This window comes from Triplophysa dalaica, chromosome 6, assembly GCF_015846415.1.
Source record: "Triplophysa dalaica isolate WHDGS20190420 chromosome 6, ASM1584641v1, whole genome shotgun sequence".
NCBI lineage: Eukaryota > Metazoa > Chordata > Actinopteri > Cypriniformes > Nemacheilidae > Triplophysa > Triplophysa dalaica.
Genome location: NC_079547.1, coordinates 8659254 through 8682652, shown reverse-complemented (window position 1 = coordinate 8682652; position 23399 = coordinate 8659254). Strand labels below are relative to the sequence as shown.

At 41.7% G+C, this 23399-nt stretch overlaps 1 protein-coding gene across 1 annotated transcript in view; it reads right to left on the bottom strand.

Annotated features, from left to right (window-relative positions):
• sned1 (sushi, nidogen and EGF-like domains 1) overlaps nt 1–23399 on the bottom strand; it is a 96212-nt gene that overhangs the window by 31699 nt on the left and 41114 nt on the right. Inside the window, exons 15-20 of the mRNA XM_056749646.1 lie at nt 6163–6276; nt 5324–5437; nt 1845–1958; nt 1326–1442; nt 763–1050; nt 380–563 (exon numbers count right to left, since the gene is read on the bottom strand). Coding sequence (XP_056605624.1) covers nt 380–563; nt 763–1050; nt 1326–1442; nt 1845–1958; nt 5324–5437; nt 6163–6276 — 931 coding nt within the window. The remainder of the gene's footprint in view (nt 1–379; nt 564–762; nt 1051–1325; nt 1443–1844; nt 1959–5323; nt 5438–6162; nt 6277–23399) is intronic.

Sequence of the window (23399 nt, the reverse complement as noted above, 5' to 3'; positions counted from 1 at the left end):
ACGAACACTTAGTTTCCACTCCCACAGTAGTCTCTACCTCAAGCACACTATCTATTTGTAAATTTTATTTTGGATGCCAGCACGCCAAATAAACATTCCATTCATCTCGCATTATTTATATGTTAAATTGAACTCAAGAAATTTTGTTGGTAACTGAATGAATATGAATGTAAGGGCATTCACAACACTGCAAAAACAAAGGTTTAAAACTCACAGCAAACAGCAGTCCTGATTTATGACCTTATAAATTGGGTAACACCTAATTACTTATATAATATGATTTTGTTGTGAAGTTTTTACACTGCAAAGTGAGATTAGGACCAATTGCCCAATCTCAGAAATTCCCATGTGTCTAAATGAAAGCAGTTCCATGACTGACCTGAAGGTGTACTCTGAAACATTGCTGTTGAGTATAGCTGTACGAGGTCTACCTCCATCCTCAGGCACCAGGGACACTCGAACCTGACGGACAGCAGTGTGGCGGTTAACCTGGACCAGCCAGCGCAGCCATACCTGAGAGGAGGACACATTCACTACCTCAAGATGTTCAACCTTACGTGGCCCTAAAACAGAACAGAGGAAGAACATATGAGCAAACTTCATGTCCATGTTATTGGAGCACATCATATTTAATGGTGTTGACATTGTCAACATTATGATCATGATGTTTACTATTTCAAAAAGAAAAAACAAATCATAATACTCTGGATCTTAAACAACAGGACCTGACATAATCCCCATGTAGGCAATGGAAGCTCTTACTTGTACGAATGAGTGCGAAAGCAGGCTGGCTTATGTCATTGCTGTTGGTGTTGCGTTTAACTGAGAAGGCGGAGATATTATAAAGCTCCCCGGGGTTCAGGCCTTGCAGCACATAGGTAGAATGCTGCTTCTCTAGGAAGTCTGTCCTCCTCGGTACACGACCAACTGGAGCAAAAACAATGGCAAAGCCACTGATCAAATTTTGAGTGGCATCTGACTTATCCCAGCGTAACTCAACTTCCTTTTCTTCTACGCGCAACACATGAAGGCCAGATGGAGGCAACAGGTCTGAGAACAGAAAAAGTATTTCAAATATCTCTGATATTCTGTGACTATGAGGACAGAATACATTTTTTATGAGCACAAAACTCCAAAAAAATCCAAATCTTTTTAAGTAATTTGGCCAGGTCTCAATATAATTGATCAGTTCTCATTGCAGACAAACTGATTTTTCTATAGGAATAAACAAAGTCTAAATTATTATTTTTCTTTCTAAAAAGCCTCCAAATTCCAAAAAATGAATGGATGGTTTGATATTACATAATGAGGGATAAGAAGCTGACCTCTCTCACAGTCTCTCCCTGTGTGGCCCACCCTGCAGGCACAGCTGTAGTTATCCCTCTTATGACTCGAACAGATGCCTCTGTTCCCACAAGGCTGCAGTACACACGGGTTATCTACTAGACGGCAACAGAGGACCAATCGAGACCTTAGACTTAAAGCACCCTAAGATCCAGAACTAAAATAATGACCTCTCCGAAAGCTAAGAAGTTAAAAATGATTTTGATGATAAAAGTGGATAAAGCTGTCTTTACTGGCCATTATTTTATTCACATCAAAAATGTAATCTTAAATATGTGCAACATTATCTCACAGCAATTCGTAGCTATTTTAATGCCAGTGATGGTTAACTTAAGGGGTGGGCTTCAGTATCAGTTCTCTACTAATTTTCTCTATTTACATTGTAGAAATTCACACAAATTAGCCATCCGTGTGTCTTGATGAAAGGGATTGTTTACCCAAAAATACAAATTATGTTATCCTAATGTCCCCACCATGTCGTTCAAAAGTTGTTAACATACATGTTTGGCAGCGGTCTCCAACATAACCCTCTTTACACACACACAGATGGGTCCTCCCGTAGCCTCGACACACACCTCCATTCAAGCAAGGATTTGGCTTGCATACATCCTGTTCTGTAGAACAAACATACATCTGTATCATAAGATGGGAAATCCGTCATTGTGAGAGGTTAGCTGCCTGCAGGAGATACAGTAGGTGTAAAAGTTTTTTTGTCTCTAATCAGATGTAAGTAATAAGGCTGAATGTAAATGTTTTAACACATCCTTGACTCAAAATTATTGCCATACAAACTACAAGGACATGAATGCGTTGATAACAAATGCCCTGCCTGCTTGGAAATCCGCAAGAACACATTTTGTATCAACCGTCCCTAAGGTTTCAAAACAATTAGTATTCAAAACCTGTGGCCTGTATCACGAAGCCAGTTTCAGTTTTAACCCAGGTAAGTTTAGTTTGAGCGTACTCAGAGTTTTAGGGGCCAAGATGGTGGATTGGTTTTGAGTCGGTTTCGTCGCCATGGTAACGCAGGCTACACGTCTAACCTACGCCGGAGCAGATTTTATTCTGGGTTAGAGATCACAAACCAAAACTGGACCAATCACCTGTGAGAAAAGTGACATATACAGTTGAAAGAAAAAGTATGTGAACCTTTTGGGCTTACTTGGATTTCTTCATAAATTGGTCATAAAATGTGTTCTGATCTTCATCTAAGTCACAACAATAGAGAAACACAGTCTGCTTAAACTAAAACCGCACAGACATTATACGTTTTCATGTTTTTATTGAACACAACATGTAAACATTCATAGTGCAGGGTGGAAAAAGTATGTGAACCTTTGGGTTTAATAACTGGTTGACCCTCCTTTGGCAGCAATAACCTCAACCAAACGTTTTCTATAGTTGAAGATATCAATCGGGTTGAGGTCAGGACTCTGACTGGGCCACTCCAGAAGGCGTATTTTCTTCTGTTGAAGCCATTCTGTTGATGATTTACTTCTATGCTCTGTGTCGTTGTCCTGTTGCATCGTCCATCCTCTGTTAAGCTTCAGTTGGCGGACAGATGGTCTTAAGTTTTCCTGCAAAATGTCTTGATAAACTTTGGAATTCATTTTTCCATCGATGACAGTAATCCGTCCAGTGCCTGAGGCAGCAAAGCAGCCCCAAACCATGATGTCCCCTCCACCATATTTCACAGTTGGGATGAGGTTTTGATGTTGGTGTGCTGTGCCTTTTGTTCTCCACACAGAATGTTTTGCCAGTAGTGCTGTGGAACATCCAGGTGCTCTTTTGCAAACTTCAAACGTGCTGCAATGTTTTTTTGGACAGCAGTGGCTTCCTCCGTGGTGTCCTCCCGTGAAGTCCATTCTTGTTTTCATGTTTTCCTTATTGTAGATTTGTCAACAAAAATGTTAGCATGTGCCAGAGATTTCTGTAAGTGTTTAGCTGACACTCTAGGATTCTTCTTCACCTCATTGAGCATTCTGCGCTGTGCTCTTGCAGACCAGTGCTCTGTCTTACCGTGGACACATGGACATCAATGCTTTTAGATGTACCTTTGGAGCCCTTTCCAGCTTTATGTAAGTCAACAATTCTTGATCGTAGGTCTTCTGAGAGCTCTTTTGTGCGAGGCATGGTTCACATCAGAAAACGCTTCTTCAGAACAGCAAACTTAAAACTGGTGTGTGTTTTTTATTGGACAGGCCAGCTTTAATCAACACATCCAATCTCATCACGTTGATTGGACCCAAGGTTGGCTGACTCCTAACTCCAATTAGCTCTTGGAGAAGTCATTAGCCTAGGGTTTCACATACTTTTTCCACCCTGCACTATGAATGTTTACATGTTGTGTTCAATAAAAACATGAAAACGTATAATGTTTGTGTGGTATTAGTTTAAGCAGACTGTGTTTCTCTATTGTTGTGACTTAGATGAAGATCAGAACACATTTTATGACCAATTTATGAAGAAATCCAAGTAAGCCCAAAGGGTTCACATACTTTTTCTTTCAACTTTATCTGTCACAGGGAAGCCACTCCCAATGTATCTCTCGCTCCAAATTAAAAATGCTGAAAGTGATAAGATGTTGGAGGGAATTTTCTTTGCTGCTAAGTGTTCATTTGTATTGTATATTTACATTTATTAATTATAATTCATAGCACATTCATATAATTATTGTATGAGTTGATAATTAATATTAATTGACTAATATTAAACATTACATTTAAATTAATAAAACTATATTCGTATAAAAACTAACTTCAATATATAAAGTATTTTTAAGTAATGAAGCATACATATTATCTTTTGATCTTCTTGGTAACCTTTATAAATAATTTAAATTCTGTTGATCCTGCATTGATATAGTCAATATTTGCCTTCACAAACTTTCACTGCAGAAGTTTTTATTCCTGCCTTGTAAATGTGTTTCAATTCGTGCCATTATTCATAATGATCTCTTCATCTTCAACAGAAATTTTAATTGCACAGAAATTCCAGAGAAGTCAATCAAAATGATGATGCTTTCCATGTTCCGTGTGATTGGCTGTTTGGCACACGTGTCAGACTTTCAGGCACAAGCGCCTCACAAACTCTGGATCAAATCGGAGTTGACAGAGAAAGTTGATACCAAGTATTGTGCTACCGCTGAACCTGATCTGAATCAGGTTGGGTTTGTCTTGTTTTGTCAACTCAAAACTTTCTCTGCAACTCAGTAGCTGCATTTACATGGACAAATCTAATATAATTTAATCAGATTTTGCAATCTGAATGTAGTGTTTACATGAATGGTAAATAAAGTGATCTGATTGATGTGCGTGTTAACATGACAAGCTTCCAATCTGATACTATCTGTACATGAAGCGTTACAGCGACTTACCATGGTAAAAACAATAAATCCTTCCAAAGCACATGCAAGTAAACGATAAATAAAAGAAATGTTCGGTAGCCTACTAAGAACATAAATTAATTTGAGATATTTTAGCCTACAGTATGTTTATACATCTGCAAATGTATTGTGTTTTAAAAAGAAACAGATAAATTGCGGTTACAAACTCACTCCAGGGAAGCAGTTAAGACATTTGAAATTCATAAATACATTAATATGTTCATTTAGAGATGACAAGCATATGGAAATGTGTACCACTTTGTCAGATTTATGTTTTTTGGCAACGGCTGCTCCGTTCCCACGCCCTTACGTCTGTAGGACCGAGTATCGTCTTTGCAAATTCGCAAATACCTACTTCGGTTTTTAATCTGAACAAGTGTTTACATGTCCCTTCAAGTGGATTACAAACTGCATAAACAATCCCTTACAATCCGAAATCTGAAATTTCAATCAGTTTGGGCATTTTTAATCTGATTGATGTGTTTATATGGAGCGTTTTCAATCGGATTACATTAGTCCATGTAAATGCAGCTAGTGTTTATTCACCTCGCTTCATGATACAGGGCAATGGTATATAATTTCTGATGTTGTTACCAATCTCACAGTCCTGCCCGGCATAGCCATGCTGGCAGTGGCAGAAATAAGAGCCAGGCTGATCCTCACATGTAGCTCCATTCTTGCATGGCTCAGAAAGGCATTCATCAATATCTGTTCAAAAAGTATAAACATCATTATATACATCAGTAACATCCAATCAACATCCAATAGCAGATATAGGCCAATTTGGAAAACGTAAACAACGCTGGTCCAACAATGGAGAGTTCCAGAAGAACTTCTTGTTTCGGTATGTAACACTGCATAAACACTCGAACAGAATACAAGCAACAGGACATTTATAACTGAATCAAAATGTTAAACAATTATCTTAAAGGATTAATTATGTCTGAAATTAAATACATATACTGTATATATATATATATATATATATATATATATGGAAAAATGAAACCGGAAGTGCTTCTGGACAAGTGTATAGAGCTTGTTAATCGACGTCACACTGCGTTGAATGTTGCGCCATCTTGGGAGGATGGCTGCTAGTGCGTTCAATGCAGTGTTTTGTTTTTCTTGTTTAATTAGGAAATATAACTATGGTAGGTCAGTCTTGTTGTAAAACTGCAATAGCATTACGCAGAGTCATTCAGGAAAAGCCCATAGTTCTTTCACTTTAGATTCCACCATATAGAAAACAAACGGTACAAATAAAGACAATAAAAGCAGTGGAGTGTTATCCTCCCAAGATGGCGGCGCCACTGCAACATGCAACATAGGGCGTTAGTAACGTCAGCTTCACATTCTCTATAGACACACTTGAGATCAAAATTATCAAAATACTGTAAATTTCGAAGAGAAATGAGAAAACCAAGAAATGTTACCTGTTTGACAGTGCGGACCAGTAAAACCATCCTCACACACACAAAGGTAAAAGGCTATTCTATCTTGACAAGTTGCCCCATTCATACATGGCTGAGACAAACACTCATTTATTTCTGAAAAGAAAGAAATAATTAAAATAAATATCACATGGTTCAGGAGTGATTATTGCAAGGGAACTCCACCCAAATTTTTTAAATTCTGCCATGAAGTACTCTCAAGTTGTTAAACAAGCCTAGTAATGCCAGTAGTCAATGATGGGGGCAAAATGTCAAAAAGATTGATGATGACTGTTGAACCCTTCAGGTGTCTTGTTGTCCTAGAATGTTTGGTATTTCCGGGTTAACTATGTCCGGTTGTTACCCTTATGAAATGTTTTTTAATTACAATCAGATGTGGTATCCCTGAATGTTTGACTTAAATTCTCATTAAACATTCTAAACTTTTCCAACCTGTATCCTTTTAGTAATGGTACCTGTTAACACACATGGGTTTAGGTCATATACTATTTTAAGGTACACTTATGGAATGGGTGGTTTGTTACAAACACTATCCATCACAATTGACCTACCGCTAAGCCCCTCCCCTTAAACGCAAATGAGCCACTGGCAGCTGAGTAACATTTGCACAGGGACCGGAACTCGGACAACTTTAGATTTTAGCGCCATAGAGAAGCATTGTAAAAAGGCTTTACATTGATTAGTAAAGCTGAGGACAAACATTCTAAGACTCGACTCAACACACTTAACGTTAACAACTTTTTCTTTCAACCAACGATTTTCTGATTATATGCTCTCTGATCACAAGACTATTTTGTTTTCCATGTCTCTTCCTAGTCTTCCTTATGTCTCTACTATAGCGTCATCTATGTCCAGGGTTTATTCCCTTCAGTTCAGTGAAAGTGTTAGTCAGTGTTTTACTAAGTCCTTTTCTCATCTACTCCTGGACTCTTCGTTAAAAGACCTGGATGAAGACGAACATCTGAGTCTGTAAAATAGCGCCTGGCTTGATGTATTGAATGAGACTGTTCCTCTAAAGTCTCTTAAATAAGGGTCTTTCAACTGGGGTGGTTCCTGCCTATCTAAAAGTGGCTACTGTCACACCTCTCCTCAAGAAGCCTTCACTCGATAAGTCAGTTTTAAAAAAGTATCGCCCTTTCTCTGTTTTAACAATTATTTCCAAGGTTTGAAAAAGAGTGTGTTTTTCCAATTTATATCTTTCCTTGCTGTAAATAATCTGTTTGAGCATTTAAAAATCTGGTTTTAAGGCTGCCCACAGCACTGAATCTGCCCTTCTGAGAGTGTTAAACGACATTTTTTAAGCCACTGATATGGGTGACTCTGTGGTCCTCATTCTCTAAGATTTATCAGCTGCGTTCGACACCATTAACCCTTCTGCATTAATTAATAAACTGAAATCATGGGTGGGTCTCTCTGGCACAGTTCTAAAGTGGTTCCAGTCATTTTTATCTGACAGGAAATATGTGGTTAAGCTAGAAGAATTTTTATCTTCCACTGCTTCTCTCCCTTGTGGCCTTCCGCAAGGCTCTATCTTGGCCCCCTCTTTATTTTCAGTATATATACTACCTCTGGGATCTTTTTTTCGAAAACATGGGGTGTCGTTTCACTTTTATGACGATGATCCCCAAATCTATTTACCTTTTAGGAAAAACGATAAACTAGCCATGACTGCTCTGTCATCCTGTTTAGATGAGGTTAAATCCTGGTTATTTAAAGACAAATTATCCAGATAGCAACAACAAGCATTTTGGAGTATGGTTCCCCCATGCGGTTGATAAGCGCAATTGTCTGGTATAAATGTCTTAAATATTGCCGCTGTATAAGCTTCCAGGTGGGCAGTGCAATACACTTTTGTGAATTTGTTGACTAAGCCGAAACAACTCTTACATCATGTCACATCATAAACTGTCATGTACTAAAGCACTCTTTTGGCTCCCGCGGGTTAACGTTATACTACTGGGCTATACTAATAATTCAAACTCTGAGGTAGTAGTTGGTTGTTAGCCGTTAGCTACATAGCAGCTAACTTGCTAATGTAGCTACATAACACATTTGCAGTCACTCAAAACACAACGCATGAATGTAAATATGTTTATTAAAAATGAGATAAATCTGAGATAAGAGAAAAGCTGTCAGGCTGAGGCTCAAACCCAGGTCATTAGGGTGGCGTTCAGATGTACTACCATTGTGCCAATGGAGATATGTCGAATCAAACAAGCAGAGACAGTCACCTAGAAAAATAAGGATGGCTTTATTTTCCACAAAATATAATAATCTTCAAGCAAAATTAATCCACAGAGAATGTCAACAAAAGGTAACACAAATTGCAAAAACAGCCCTCAAAAGACAAAAGGCCACAAGGCACGGAGAATAATCCAAAAGAGCTTCAGCTAGAGATAACAAACATTTAACAATAACCAAGTGAGGACTGAACGAACCAGAGCCTCTTATATAGGCAAACATCTATGGGACACAGGTGCAGGTAATCACTCTAATTACAGGTCTTGACAGAGGCTAGAGATAGGAGCCAATAGGAGCTTATAGTGACCTCTAGCTGTAAAATTTAAAGTCCAGAACAGAACCCTCACAATAGCGTCATCTGATGTAGATAAGCAAAGTTTGAAATAGCATTTATCAAAATGATTAAAACAAAAAAATACAATTCAACTCGCTTCACAGTCATCTGTTTGTTTCAGGGGAATTACTCTATAGCCAGAAAAAGAATCTGACTTTCACATGCTTAAATAGCTTGGTTTTCTTTAACAAGAACACGTGAAATAATATAAGTCTATATCCTTATGATAGGACTGTCTGGCGAAATAATTTAAAAAGCGATATCTTCTCACTAAATGTTATTAACAAATAATGAATTATTTTTTTATGACAGTCTTAACTTAAACTTTTAATAACTTATTTTAAAATTGGTCAAGTTTTAGGGTTTATTAGACATGCTTTTCGCTTAACAACAATTTATTTACCTCTTAAAAAGAACAATCATTTTAAGGCAGAATACACAGAAATTAAAAGAGAAGAAAATGGACTTTGATAAATAAAACGAACAGGCCTATAACTTCTGCTCTTATTACTTTGGATGCTGTGCTTTCATCAATGACGCATTCTTTAGCAGCCGGTTCATCTGCACTCTTGATGACAATAGACTGTAGTATCAGGTTGATGTTAAAAATACTTACATCTTGTACTTTAAATGCAGGTGGGTGAAAACTCAAAATAACAGAGGTAAATCTCTGGTAAACGTCATAAAACAGGACACGCCAATGCCTAAGGGTATGGAAACGCGGAAAATCGAAAACGTTAAATTATAATATTATATGTAATGTTATATTATAACACATTTTACAAGTTAATCTTTATACTGTATATTACTGGCTAATCTACAAAAAGGTGACCACTTCTAATGCACATTTGGCTAAGGTTGAATGCGGAGCAGAAGTGCTTTCATATTAATTTAAATATCTATTTATTTAATTAAACAGTGATTCTTATAAATCACCTTACTGCACTCATTCATTTTCCTGCATTTGGGCCAACATATAAAATATCACTTAATGGGAATTCCTTAGATCCTATTTTTCCCAATTCTCTACCATCTCTCCTGTTCTGTCATTGACTTGAGGGCAGAAGCAACAGCCAATCACAACGGGAGTTCCAGAAAAGAGCAGGGCCATTTGCATCCGGCCTAAGGGCATTCTTGTCAACTCTGAGTGGCTTCAGCGGACAGTTACAAGATGGCGGACACCTCTACGTGCATAGAGCGCTAGAATGCGGCATCTAGTTATTTATAGCTATGGTTTCAACAAAGATAAATGACATATACAGATGACTCTGAGGACGACACAAACAGACGACAGTGAGGACGATATATACAGATGACAGGGAGATCGACACAAACAGACAACAGTGAGGACCACATATACAGACAAAGGGAGGACGACACAAACAGACGACAGTGAGGACGACATATTCAGACGGCAGGGAGGACGACATAAGCAGATGACAGGGAGACCGACATATACAGTTGAAAGAAAAAGTATGTGAACCCTTTGGGCTTACTTGGATTTCTTCATAAATTGGTCATAAAATGTGTTCTGTTCTTCATCTAAGTCACAACAATAGAGAAACACAGTCTGCTTAAACTAATACCGCACAAACATTATACGTTTTCATGTTTTTATTGAACACAACATGTAATAGTGCAGGGGGGAAAAAGTATGTGAACCTTTGGGTTTAATAACTGGTTGACCCTCCTTTGGCAGCAATAACCTCAACCAAATGTTTCCTATAGTTGCAGATCAGACCTGAACAACGGTCAGGAGAAATTTTGGACCATTCCACTTTACAAAAGTGTTTCAGTTCAGCAATATTCTTAGGATGTCTGGTGTGAATCGCTCGCTTGTGGTCATGCCACAGCATCTCAATCGGGTTGAGGTCAGGACTCTGACTGGGCCACTCCAGAAGGCGTATTTTCTTCTGTTGAAGCCATTCTGTTGTTGATTTACTTCTATGCTTTGGGTCATTGTCCTGTTGCATCGTCCATCCTCTGTTAAGCTTCAGTTGGCGGACAGATGGTCTTAAGTTTTCCTGCAAAATGTCTTGATAAACTTTGGAATTCATTTTTCCATCGATGACAGTAATCCGTCCAGGGCCTGAGGCAGCAAAGCAGCCCCAAACCATGATGCCCCCTCCACCATATTTCACAGTTGGGATGAGGTTTTGATGTTGGTGTGCTGTGCCTTTTGTTCTCCACACATAGCGTTGTGTGTTCTTTCCAAACAACTCAATTTTGGTTTCATCTGTCCACACAATGTTTTGCCAGTAGTGCTGTGGAACATCCAGGTGCTCTTTTGCAAACTTCAAACGTGCTGCAATGTTTTTTTTGGACAGCAGTGGCTTCATCCGTGGTGTCCTCCCGTGAAGTCCATTCTTGTTTAATGCTTTCCTTATTGTAGATTGTCAACAAAAATGTTAGCATGTGCCAGAGATTTCTGTAAGTGTTTAGCTGACACTCTAGGATTCTTCTTCACCTCATTGAGCATTCTGCGCTGTGCTCTTGCAGTCATCTTTACAGGACGACCACGCCTAGGGAGTGTAGCAACAGTGCTGAACTTTCTCCATTTGTAGACAATCTGTTTTAGCGTGGACACATGGACATCAAGGCTTTTAGATATACTTTTGTAGCCCTTTCCAGCTTTATGTAAGTCAACAATTCTTGATCGTAGGTCTTCTGAGAGCTCTTTTGTGCGAGGCATGGTTCACATCAGACAACGCTTCTTCAGAACAGCAAACTCAAAACTGGTGTGTGTTTTTTATTGGACAGGCCAGTTTTAATCAACACATCCAATCTCATCACATTGATTGGACCCCAGGTTGGGTGACTCCTGGCTCCAATTAGCTCTTGGAGAAGTCATTAGCCTAGGGTTTCACATACTTTTTCCACCCTGCTCTATGAATGTTTACATGTTGTGTTCAATAAAAACATGAAAACGTATAATGTTTGTGCGGTATTAGTTTAAGCAGACTGTGTTTCTCTATTGTTGTGACTTAGATGAAGATCAGAACACATTTTATGACCAATTTATGAAGCAATCCAAGTAAGCCCAAAGGGTTCACATACTTTTTCTTTCAACTGTACATACGACACACACCTACATGCATGCCAAAAACATATAAAACACAGGCAATAACAGTAGACATAGACAATTGTATTGTACAATGCAATCAACACTTTTTTGACACATATGGATCCCCATACTGACGCGGGTTTGCCAAGAAGAATATTAATAAACCGCAAAAATAAAATTAGGCAGTGAGGTAAAACGTTAGTGGTCATTTCTTTTTACATCACTAACTGATTTAACTTTAGCGGTTTATTAATAGTCTTTAATAGCTGTCAGAAGTCAGATTAATAACATTCATCTTTACATTATAACAAATTTTACACTGATCATAAATGTCCATACAAAAGCATAATAAACAGAAATGACCAGATTCAATATAATCAAATGACCAGTGTCGGTCATCTGAAGATGAGTACATCACGTCGCTACAACATTCTCAACGGGATCAATTCACAACATTATTTGAGGACTTGACTCAGGCGTTTCTGGAAAGTAAACAAAAATGTCCAGTTTCCAGGTAATCTGAAGACCAGTGCATCACGTCGCTACAACTTTCTCCATAGGATTAATTCAAGACTTTATTTGAAGACGTGGCTAGGACGTGTCTGGTACGTTAGCAAAAATAACCAGATTCATTAATCGAATGACCAGTGTCCCTGTTATCTGAGGACCAGTAAATCACGTCAATACAACATTCTCCATGGGATTAATTCACAACGTTATTTGAGGACGTGCCTGGGACGTTTCTGGAATGTATGCCAATGGAACTGTAAATGGAACGTTGCCAAGCCGTCCTCACAAGGTGGTTACAAAGTAATCTCACTGTGACCAAATGAGGATGAACTGGCCATGTTGTCAGGACGTACTGTTTTAGCTGGAACGTCCCAGGCACATAATTTCTTTACCATTAAATGACCAATTCATGAAGTCGCCTGCAAGAACTCCTGACGTTACAAGGACTGAGGACTGAAAGTTTCTTTGAAGTGAGACAGGTTTTAATTTCACAATTGTCGTTTAATACTAGTTAAAAACTAATTTAAACAGATTTTTTTTATTTATATTCTGATTGAATGTCGTCTGAATGTCGTCTTTTTGAAGGGCTTCGGTACTGACAGGAATTAAACATCCTCTGACAGGAAATTTCTTTTTATCTGGTAAGACTCATTACCACTCAACATATAAACGGCTTTTACAAAGTAAATGAGAGTAAGGTTAAAAAAACGCTGTTTTACGTCTAATTTCATTATGTTTTTATTATTTTTAAGGTATATACAGCACCGGTGGCTGTTAAGAGTAACCACGGCTACGGGAGAAAACACTGCGCCTGAAGAGGACATATAGCTAGAGAAATATGACCATCAGACCATCCCAGCTCAGACCACTACATCCCCAACCAAGAGCAAAGATGGACTATTTGTCTTATTAATGCTGAAGTTACAATATTTGGTATTAAATGCTAAACTTAAATCACATGTCAGCAGTTTGAGTGCAGCTATGACACGTCAGAGGGGATCTGGCCCTCCCGGTTGAGCCTGGTTTCTCCCGAGGTTTTTTTCTCCATTAATCAATCATTGGAGTTTGGGTTCCTCGCCACAGCAGGGCAGTGTTGGCCTGCTCACCGGGAGACTGCATTCATTCATTTATTTATTTATTTAGAAATTAGATATTATTTATTAGAATGATCTTACTCGTTGTATAAACACCATGCACTGTGCTGTGTTCTAACTTATCTGTTTTTCCTGTTTGCCCCTGTAAAGCTGCTTTGAAACAATACACATTGTGAAAAGCGCTATATAAATAAACTTGAATTGAATTGAATAGCTCTATATAAAAAGACCAGCAATCACATTAACTAAAAATCTTGTATTTGAAGCGTTTTTTTAATATTTATGCTTCGATGGGCCTTATTTTTTATAGGTCATGAATCATGCTCGATACTATATGTTCTAAATAACTGATTAGTATCGGAACACTTATTGCTGTTCATTTGTTTCATTATATGCTATTTAGAAAGTCTCTAAAATGGTTATGGGCAAATAAGAAAATTATTAACTGGTTACCCCAATTTTTTTTATCCATTACATTGTCACGGCATGACCACAACAGGAAGATTACGTCACAAAGATTTGTCAAGGCAACAAATCCAGGAATTTCACTTTTCTGGTCACCATGACATAACTCCACGAAATCAATTTGGTCATAAGATTACGTTGACATTACGTAACTAGCTGGGTATATGATAATTCATGTTTAAACACTTCAGTGCCCCTTTTTAAATCCGCTGGTCACACTTCAAATTAATTTGATAAAATATAAATCACATTAAAACACCTGTCTAAAATTGGATTAATAAAATTGGTTAATTCGGTTATACTATTTGATATTTCAAAAAACAATTTACACAATAAGTGATCTGACCCTTATTTTATACCATAAAAGGGCAATCTACAGTATTGATACAGCCAGCATACAATTGCTGTTGTATTTCAATACTAGATTACGTTCCTGCATTACCCCGCAGGTAAATATAAATGTGTTTGTCATTTTGTTACTTTTGTAGAATTTAGTGTGAGGAGAGATGTAGCAGCAGGTTTAGAAAGCTCTGAAAGGTGTTAGTCACTCTGGTTGTGAAGACAACAGTGAACATGGAGAGAGGGACATTGACATCAAAAGATTTCCCAGAATGCTGGACAGCACAGATTTTGAGAGAAATTTGTTTTATCCATGGCTTATTTACCAAAAACAAAGTCTTGGCTGCTCAACTATTCAAAAGGTTAAGGGATCTGGGCCAAAAGCAGGTTCTGAACACATGCATGTCACTGAACAGTGGGCCAAATTAAAAGTGATGGCCTCAGATGCAACTTCAAATGCTCAGCACACAAAAGTTTAACAGAAAGCAAAAAAAAAACATTGAGACATTAACCACTGATATCATAAGGGGTTTTCCGCACCGTTGAGAAAATTGTCAAATCAGGGAGACCATTCACTGATCTTCCGATTGACATTGACCTGCAAGTCCAAAATCGAATAGGGAGGAACTTTACACTCTGACAAGTCATGTACAAAACGGACTCCTCATATACAGTAGCTTGTGAAATGAGAAAAAAACAAAAGTCCTTGAGAGTGAAACAAAATTTTCTATTCTGATAGATGAATCCACAACTGCCAGCAAGAAATCTGTGCTAATCATCTAAATGAGAGAAAGCTTAGAAAGAGAGCCACTAACATTTAGATTTAGTGCAACTTGCTGCTACACATGCAGAGGAAATGTATCAAGCACTCATGGAGAATCTTATGCACCATGGCTTCACAGAAGCAGTTCTGAAGAAAAGTTTTGTTTGTTTTGCTTCAGATGTTGCCTCTGTCATGCTTGGAAGTAAATCTGGTGTTGTTGCAAAACATTTTAAATGTTTCCCAATGTGCTCAGTTGGGACTGTATAAACCATATGTTGGATATGATGTTGAAGAGGTTGCTGGGCTTAACCTGTTATGATCAACATTTGGAGTGCCCTGCTGTCAGGACCTTGTCCTTCCTGTTTTTTCAGTTCTCTAACTCCCTGGACAAGGTCAGGACAGAACCATGTCTCGTGTGTATGTTTTGTTTTATGTGGAGACACGTTGCGGTATGTTTTGATAGTTCGCCGCGTGTCCTCTTTTCTTCTGTGTAGCTCCGCACCATTGTTTCTCCGTTAGTCGCCCATTAGTGTTTTATCTCCGTCACCTGTCTCCCTTTCATGTTTATTACCCTCACCTGTTCTTCATCGCTGTTTCCCTCTATTTTAGCTTGGCTGTGCCAGCTCTCTTTGTGGCGATGTAAATTATTTGTTACGGTGTTGCTCTCGCTGTGCTTGTTGTTTAACCTTTCCCTATTATTCCTGGAATGTGGCAACCCGTGAGCCTGTTTGGATTATTTTTCTCTCCCTACGGTTCTTTTTGGTTCCCGTTTACCTTTCCCGGAACCTCGGAGTCATATTTGATGAACAGCTGTCCTTCAATGATCACATTGCAAAGACAACACGGTCATGCCGATATGCCTTATTCAACATTAGAAAGATCAGACCCTATCTCACGGATCATGCGGCACAACTCCTTGTCCAGGCCCTGGTAATCTCAAGGTTGGACTACTGCAATGCTCTCCTTGCTGGTCTTCCTGCAAAGGCTATCAAACCACTTCAGCTGGTTCAGAACGCAGCAGCACGCCTTGTCTTCCAACAGCCCAAAAGGGCTCACGTGACTCCCCTTTGCATCTGAGTCCCTTTGTGCACCGTGACACCTGCAGCTCCACTAGATGGAACGCACACCTTTTTCACACATTCATGACTTCCTTTTTCCACAACCTCCTGCTATAGACTGATTACTCCCACACCTTTTTCCTATCACCTGGATTATTTAAACCCTGTTCATTGTCCCGTTCATTGCAAAGTATTGTCTGTACTGACAGCATTACCGAGCACTTACCTGGTTTCTATTGTATCTGTGTTTTGACCTGTGTCTGGATATTATTTCATGATTGTTTGCTCCCTGCCCTGACCATTGCTTGAACTGTGTTTCTGATTTTGGATAACCATCAATTTACATGTTTGCAAGGATTTATGATCAATGCCTGTTTGTGGATTATTCTTATTAAACTGAGTTTGGATCTAACCTTGCCTAAATTGTCACATTACAAAGCCACTTCCACTCATTTTTTGACAAGGTCTATATTCTTTATCAAGCTTCTGCTAGAAAAACAGTGAATAACTTCATGCTATCAATAACTTGCATTGCAGTGTCTGAATATAGGGAGAATTATTGGCACTAGATAGATAGCCCCGAGTTGTAGAACCATCAAAGCTCTATAGCAGCAGTACCAAGCACATCACAAACACTTTTCAGATGCCTCGACAGATCCAAAGTGAAACTCCACAGAGACGTGCATGTTTGCTGGTTTAGCAAATCGTCTCCGTAGTGTCAACTTTGTGCAGAATCTTGCAATCATATATGATGCCCTGGAGGAGCACTAAGACCCAGAGCAGATGCAAGTCTTGTGTAAAAGTCTATGGCTGAGACACATGGTCTACGGATACAGGAGGCACGTAGAGCAGTAGAGCTGAAAGTTTTTAATGGAGTGTCACTGGCACATTTGAGGTCAAAGGATGACTGAGACATCAATCATCAACTGTTGTTGGATGCTTAAACTGAAAGTCTGGAGAGGAGAATGTGGTTTCATTCTGGTTATCAGCGCAAAGAACAGTATGAGATTATTCTAAACAACATCAAAGCCTTGGATCCCTCTAATTGGCCAGAAGAGTGTGATGTCCATTATGCAGAGAATTAAGAACAGGAACTCCTGTAGCTTTCATGTAGCTCAGTTTTTAAAGCATGGCGTTAACAATGCCATGGTCATGGGTTCAATCCCAGGGATTGCACATAATTCGAAACAAATGTATAGTATAATACAATGTAAGTCGTTTTGGATAAAAGCTTCTGCCAAATGCATAAATGTAAATGTAACTCTGCTCCGATTTTTAGCTCCACAACTGTAGGAAAATTCAGCACGGCACGAGGGAGTAAATAGACAAATTTAAGACTACGGGTAAATGTATACCTCCTAAAGAGGTGAAATCCCTCCTGCAGATGGTAAACACACTGGTTGTTTCCACAGCAAAGAGTGAGCGTGGCCTTAGCCAGATGAACATTTTGAACACTGTGACAAATCAAGGTCTAGTCTGGAACTTCAAAGCCTATTAGCTCTGCTCATTATTAAGTGTGTTGGCCCTACTTTAGAAAAGAGCAACAAAATCATTGATAATGGCAATTTCATTCGGTACAAATTACAGAACCTGTCAAAAGGGGCCACAACAGGAACATAGTCGGAAGGCCCGCACCAAGGAACATCCCCTGGGGGGCCCACAGACTGGAACACACATGAGAGGCCCGGGAACAGGAAAACACTCTGATGGGCCACAACAGGAACATAGTCGGAAGGCCTGCACCCAGGAACATCCCCTGGCGGGCTCGCAGACTGGATCACACATGAGAGGCCCAGTAATAGGTACACACTATGATGGGCCACATCAAGAACATCCCCTTGGCGGCCGCAGACTGGCACACACTGAGGGAGGGCCACAGACAGGAGCTGGCTCCAGTGGAACCGGCGGCATCAACCCTGAAGAGGTAATCCGGCAGCATCGACCCCCAGAGAGGGACACCGGCAAGAATACGACTTGAGTGGCATGCGGTGGGCTCCGGTGGAACCTCAGTCAGGAAGAATTACAATGGGCAATGGGTTTTCTCATAGAAGACCAACAGGTGTTGTGGTGTCCGGGGATATGAGCTACTTGCAGAGCTTTGATCCTCTGCTGATTACATAGGAGAAAGGAGCCGAGCGAGCTGTGACATTCATTGCGAGCAGAATCTCCCCTGACAGTTGATGTACGCCAATTTTTCCTCAATCGGTGGTAAAAACCCCTGAGAGAATTCAGACAGGTCAACACTGACCGTGGTCTCTCTGGCATCAATAATGCCATAATGGAAACCGAGTCCAACTCCCAGTGTTCGAATTGTGTCAAAGCTCTTGGGGGGTCCCCTAAGCATCCTTCAAATAAATTAATAACACAAATAGACGGAGCTGCCAGTACCAGCATCAATCGCATGATAGTTTGGATCACAGTTATTTCATACAATAAATGTCCTAAAAAAAATACAATTAAAGAAATGCATATTAACAAAGGCAAAATGAAAATTGTGCAATTCCTTGGATGGACAGCAGGAGGGGACACATCACAGTCAATAGTGGCTGACTCTACAAAGCTGCTAATAACCTTGCAGTGCCGTGTCACATCTGGTTTTACAGTGTGAGTTCACTTCGTAGAAAAAGAAAGACTTGCGAATCAAAATAATAGTAACTGTTGAGTTTCAATATAAATGCTTTCAATATGAGAGAATCTGCATGCTGCCAGTGTCACCCAGTGTGACATTTCTGTCAGTACATGTCTTCATTGAACACTGTGTGGCGCATTGAGCATGAACACTTGAGCATGCACGGATTTTTCAAATGAAATTATCATCTAATGAAATTTGTACAAATAACGGACATTAGTCCTTTTTTGTTTTATCATGATAATTAGACAAAACAGTTAGTGAAAAACCAGGGGACGAACCCCCTATTATTTTTGATCTCACATCAAATGATCCAGGTCAAAATCCAGGAAGATCAGCCACCCTGATAACAGACAGTTCTCTTTGCTTCGACTCTCTGATGGGCAAAACAGAGGGATGAGAAGACGCTTCTTCCCCTAGGCCATCTGTTTCATGAATACTTTAAGCGGTTTTTATACATCTGAAAACATAGTTATGCATAATATATTGCATTTCTGTCAATAGACCCTCCTAAAATCACACTGTTCCTTTAAAGTATCCTCCTTTTTAATTTATTTTATTTCAAATTCTGTTAAGAACAGGCGTACAAAGCATTTCTTTACTAATTGTACTGTGTAGAACTGTGTACGTGACAAATTAACATTTTGGAGCTTATAACACCTAGTTCTACTATGCATAATGTCATATTCATATCTTGTTTTATTTTTGGTCAGTCTTGTCTAAACACATGGGCTTTTAATTTTGGTGTATTAAAAATGATGTAGCTCAAATTAATGTTGTCAGAGCAGCTTAATGTTTTATGACCCACATTTAAATTTTGGAGCGTTGAAGAGTATACAGAGTTAAAAAGGCCGGTCTATTTCCTGTTATTACCCTGACAAGCTGCAAAACCTTTTTCTGGTTTTAAATATTTGTTCCCTTTCTGTCGGTCTCTCGACGTTGTGTTGAGAACGACAGATGGGGTTCGCCCTTGAGAACCAATCAACTCTGACTACTATAGAAAAGGCCAATGAAATTTGTTGAATGAAATTTGCATGCCGGTCTCCGCCCCCGGATGTCCTGTATAAAATGAAGCTAGCGTGCAGCATTCATTTACCTCTTGTTCTTCAGAGCCTTCGCTTATGACTACGAACAAAACGAATTCAACAAATTCTTCTACATTGCCGGGTCTACGATGAAGAGGTCCTTTTCAGGACTGAGCATTCTCCAGCGCGGCATGTACCGCTGTTCTCTTGGGTGCGGTACTCTCATCGAGGAGGGGGATGGACACGATAGCTGCGTCGAGTGTCTGGGCGTCTAGCACACTGAGGCAGCTTTCGTTGACACATCTTGCCCGCACTGCGGGCAGATGGTCATACAGAAGTTGCGGTCATGGGAGGCTGTCTTCCTACGGGAACCAGCCACCATTTCATTGCTACCTGGGCCGTGACGTCGGTGGCTATGGCACCGAAGTCAGCCTGTAGTAGCAGCGTTAGTGATGTGGGCACCTCTGCGAACATAAACCCGCCAGCCAAGTGCTCATGGGCCGATCGCACCCCGATTCACTCTTCTGAACGTTCCCCAACCGGCGGTGGCATACCATCCGGATCATCAGGCATGCACTCGGAAACGATGTGTGACGTAGATGAGATGTCGCTCGCAGCATCGGAGGGAGACTGGCATTCGACTCAGATGAATCCGAGCTCCCCCCAAGGGGGGTCGAGCTCAGGAGGCAGCAGAAGTGATGTCAGCCATGCTAACCCTGGGATTCGTGGTTCCTGGGGTCAGAGCGCGGTGCAAACCGCGCCCACCCCGGGTGCCATTTTTTTCCCTGAGGTGCTTGAGGAGCTGTGTAAAACTTGGAGCGCTCCACTCACGGCCCGCTCCAGTCAAACCAGCTCCTGCTCCCTCACTTCCCTCAATGGGTCGAGATTCCCCGGGTGGAACGTGCAGCTGCGGTGCACCTGTGCCCGCAGACGGCTGCCACCTGGAGGAATCGGCCACGCCTACCGTCCAAGTCGTGTAGGACTGCGGCATCACTGGTGTCGAAGGCTTGCTGTGCCGCGGGCCAGGCTGCCTCCACTCTCTACGCCATGGCTATCCTGCAGGTCCGCCAGGCCAAGGCGTTGAGAGAGCTCCACGAGGGTAAGGCCGACCCGGGTATAATGTAGGATCTCCGTGCCGCCACTGACAGCGCTCTACAGGCGACCAGATGTACCTTGCGCAGATGAGTGACACCGAGAAAGTCAGTTTTCTTGACGCACCCGTCTCGCAGGGTGGGTTGTTGGTAACACCGTCGAGGACTGCGCTCAGCAGTTTTTGATGGTGAAGAAGCAGACAGTGACAATTAGCCACATTTTACTTGGCCGGCTAGTGGCCTCTGAGATCTTGCGTGATATCTGCTTCCCGGCAGCCCAGGACCCCTTCGGAGGTCGAGGGGGAAACCTCCGCCCCGTCAGCAACCTTCTCGCAAGAAGTGACACTGACAGGAAGACCCCAGGGAGAACAACATCGGGCCTGACCTACACAGCCACGGCTCTGATCGGTCGGTACGGGACGGCTTCTGCCTCGTCACCAAAGCCGGACCCTTTTCAGGGCCTGGCGCCCACTTACTAACAGAGTTTTTCCGTTCTCCCCGGGTGTTCTTGCAGCCGATCGCATACTCCACTGAACTGTGCCCGGCAACCCGACCTCACGTCCTGGCGAGGCGTAGGGTCGTACACACACGACAGCTGCTACAACTCTCAAACCGACAGTGCATGCAGCTGTCCCGCCAGGCAGCCAAAAAGGCGGAGCCAACCTTCCCTCCAGGGACCTTCCCTCCGGGGCTCCCCCGTGACATATGGTTAGCTCAGCCAGCTGACGATGTCACAGTCCCTGGGAGCTCGAGAGCTGCCCACACTGTCTCGGTGGCTAATGAGGACGGTCCGTCTTGGTTACTCGATCCAGTTCGCCAGAGACTCTCCCAAGTTTCGGGGCATCCTGTCAGAGGCAGGGACGCCTCCGTACTTCGGGTAGAGATCACCACCCTTCTGGCGAAACAGGCATCGAGTTTCGTCCCTCAACTAAGATGTTCAGTTGGTTACAGCCCAAAATTCATCAGTCCCCAGAAAGAAGGCGCGTCGCGCCCCAAAGATCTGCGTACCCTGAACAAAGCACCTTCACAAGCTGCCGTATAGAATGCTCACGCAGAGGCGCATCCAGACATCTATCAGGTGTCAGGATTGATTTCGTGGCAATCGACCTGTTCTCCCCTTCGGTCTGTTCCTGTCCCCACAGTCGTCACGAAGATCGTGGAAGCCGCCCTATCTCCCTGAGGGGAGGAAGTTGTGCGGGGTACTAAACTATCTCAACGACTGGCTTATCTTGGCACATTCGCGAGATTTGTTATGTACACAAAGGGACCTTGTGCTCGGGTACCTAGATTGATTGGGACTACAGGTCAACTGAGAGAAGGACAAGCTCTCCCCAGTGCAGAGCATCCTCTTTCTCGGTATGGAACTCAACTCTGTCACCATGTTGGCGCAACTGTCCGCAGTACGCGCCGAGTCAGTGTTGAACTGCCTGGAACACGTCTCACACAGACGGTCTCCCTGAAAATATTCAGAGAATCCTGGGACACATGGCGTCCTCGCGGGGGTAATACCCCTCGGGTAGATGCAGATGAGACCGCTCCAACACTGGCTTCAGAGTCGAGTTCCGAGAAGAGCGTGGCACACCGGCAGCAGGCACATGGTGATGATGCCCTGCCCTAGACGGACCATAACCCCCTGGTCTTCTATGACCTTTTGACGGACTAAGGTCCCTCTGGGCAGGTCACGAGGCAAGTCGTGGTAACGACGGATGCCTCCCTGCAGGGGTGCGGTGCAGTGTGTAACGAGCACGCAGTAGCGGGGCGTTGGACGGAAGATTGAAGGGTTATTTAATCGTAATCTTGAGATTTGCGCATCATTATGCCCATTTCGAACTGGAATTATGGCATAATATCTAGTGATGTTTACGTCGCAGGGCTCTTGCGGGCGTATTGAACAAACCAATCTCAGAATCTTCCATGCCCATTGGCAGTGAGGGCTTACTCCACACTGGGTATAGCCACCTCCGGGGCACTGGCCAGAAGCGCCTCTCTAGCAGACATCTGTAGCCCAAACACCTTCGCAAGGGTTAACAACCTTTGCGTAAACCCATTGTCAGCCCACGTCCTGCATGGCAAGATGTAGGACTGGCATCCGGGGGATATATGCCTGCAAAAGCACCTTTCCACCATCCAGTAGGTTGGGTCAGTGTGCTATCTACCTATCTACCAAACATTTGGCTAAGAACAGGTATCTCACCAACCTTCCTTATTACCCAAACACTGGTTAAGAACAGGCATTCCATCCATCACTAAGCAAGCACCCCCTGGGGGATGGCTGGGCAGAGCAGCCTTCCTCCTAAGACCGGGACACCATATGAACTATCAAAGATAGCTCTAACCGAACCTAGTGCTACTGGATGTTTTAACACCCCCTCTGTGGGCTGTTCCGTCCGATGTATCCTAATGAAATGGTTCCCACTCCTGCTAACCCATGATCTTCCCCAGGTGGACCTCCACCTCGCGGTTAACTACTCAGCCCGCACGTTCCATGCGTTGTCCTCCAAGGACGAGACCATACCCATGTCCACCATATTCCCCCCCCACGGGTAGGAGGTGGCCTCTGCAGCGCATCCCTAATTAAGGAATTACCCTAATTAATTGCGCTTACC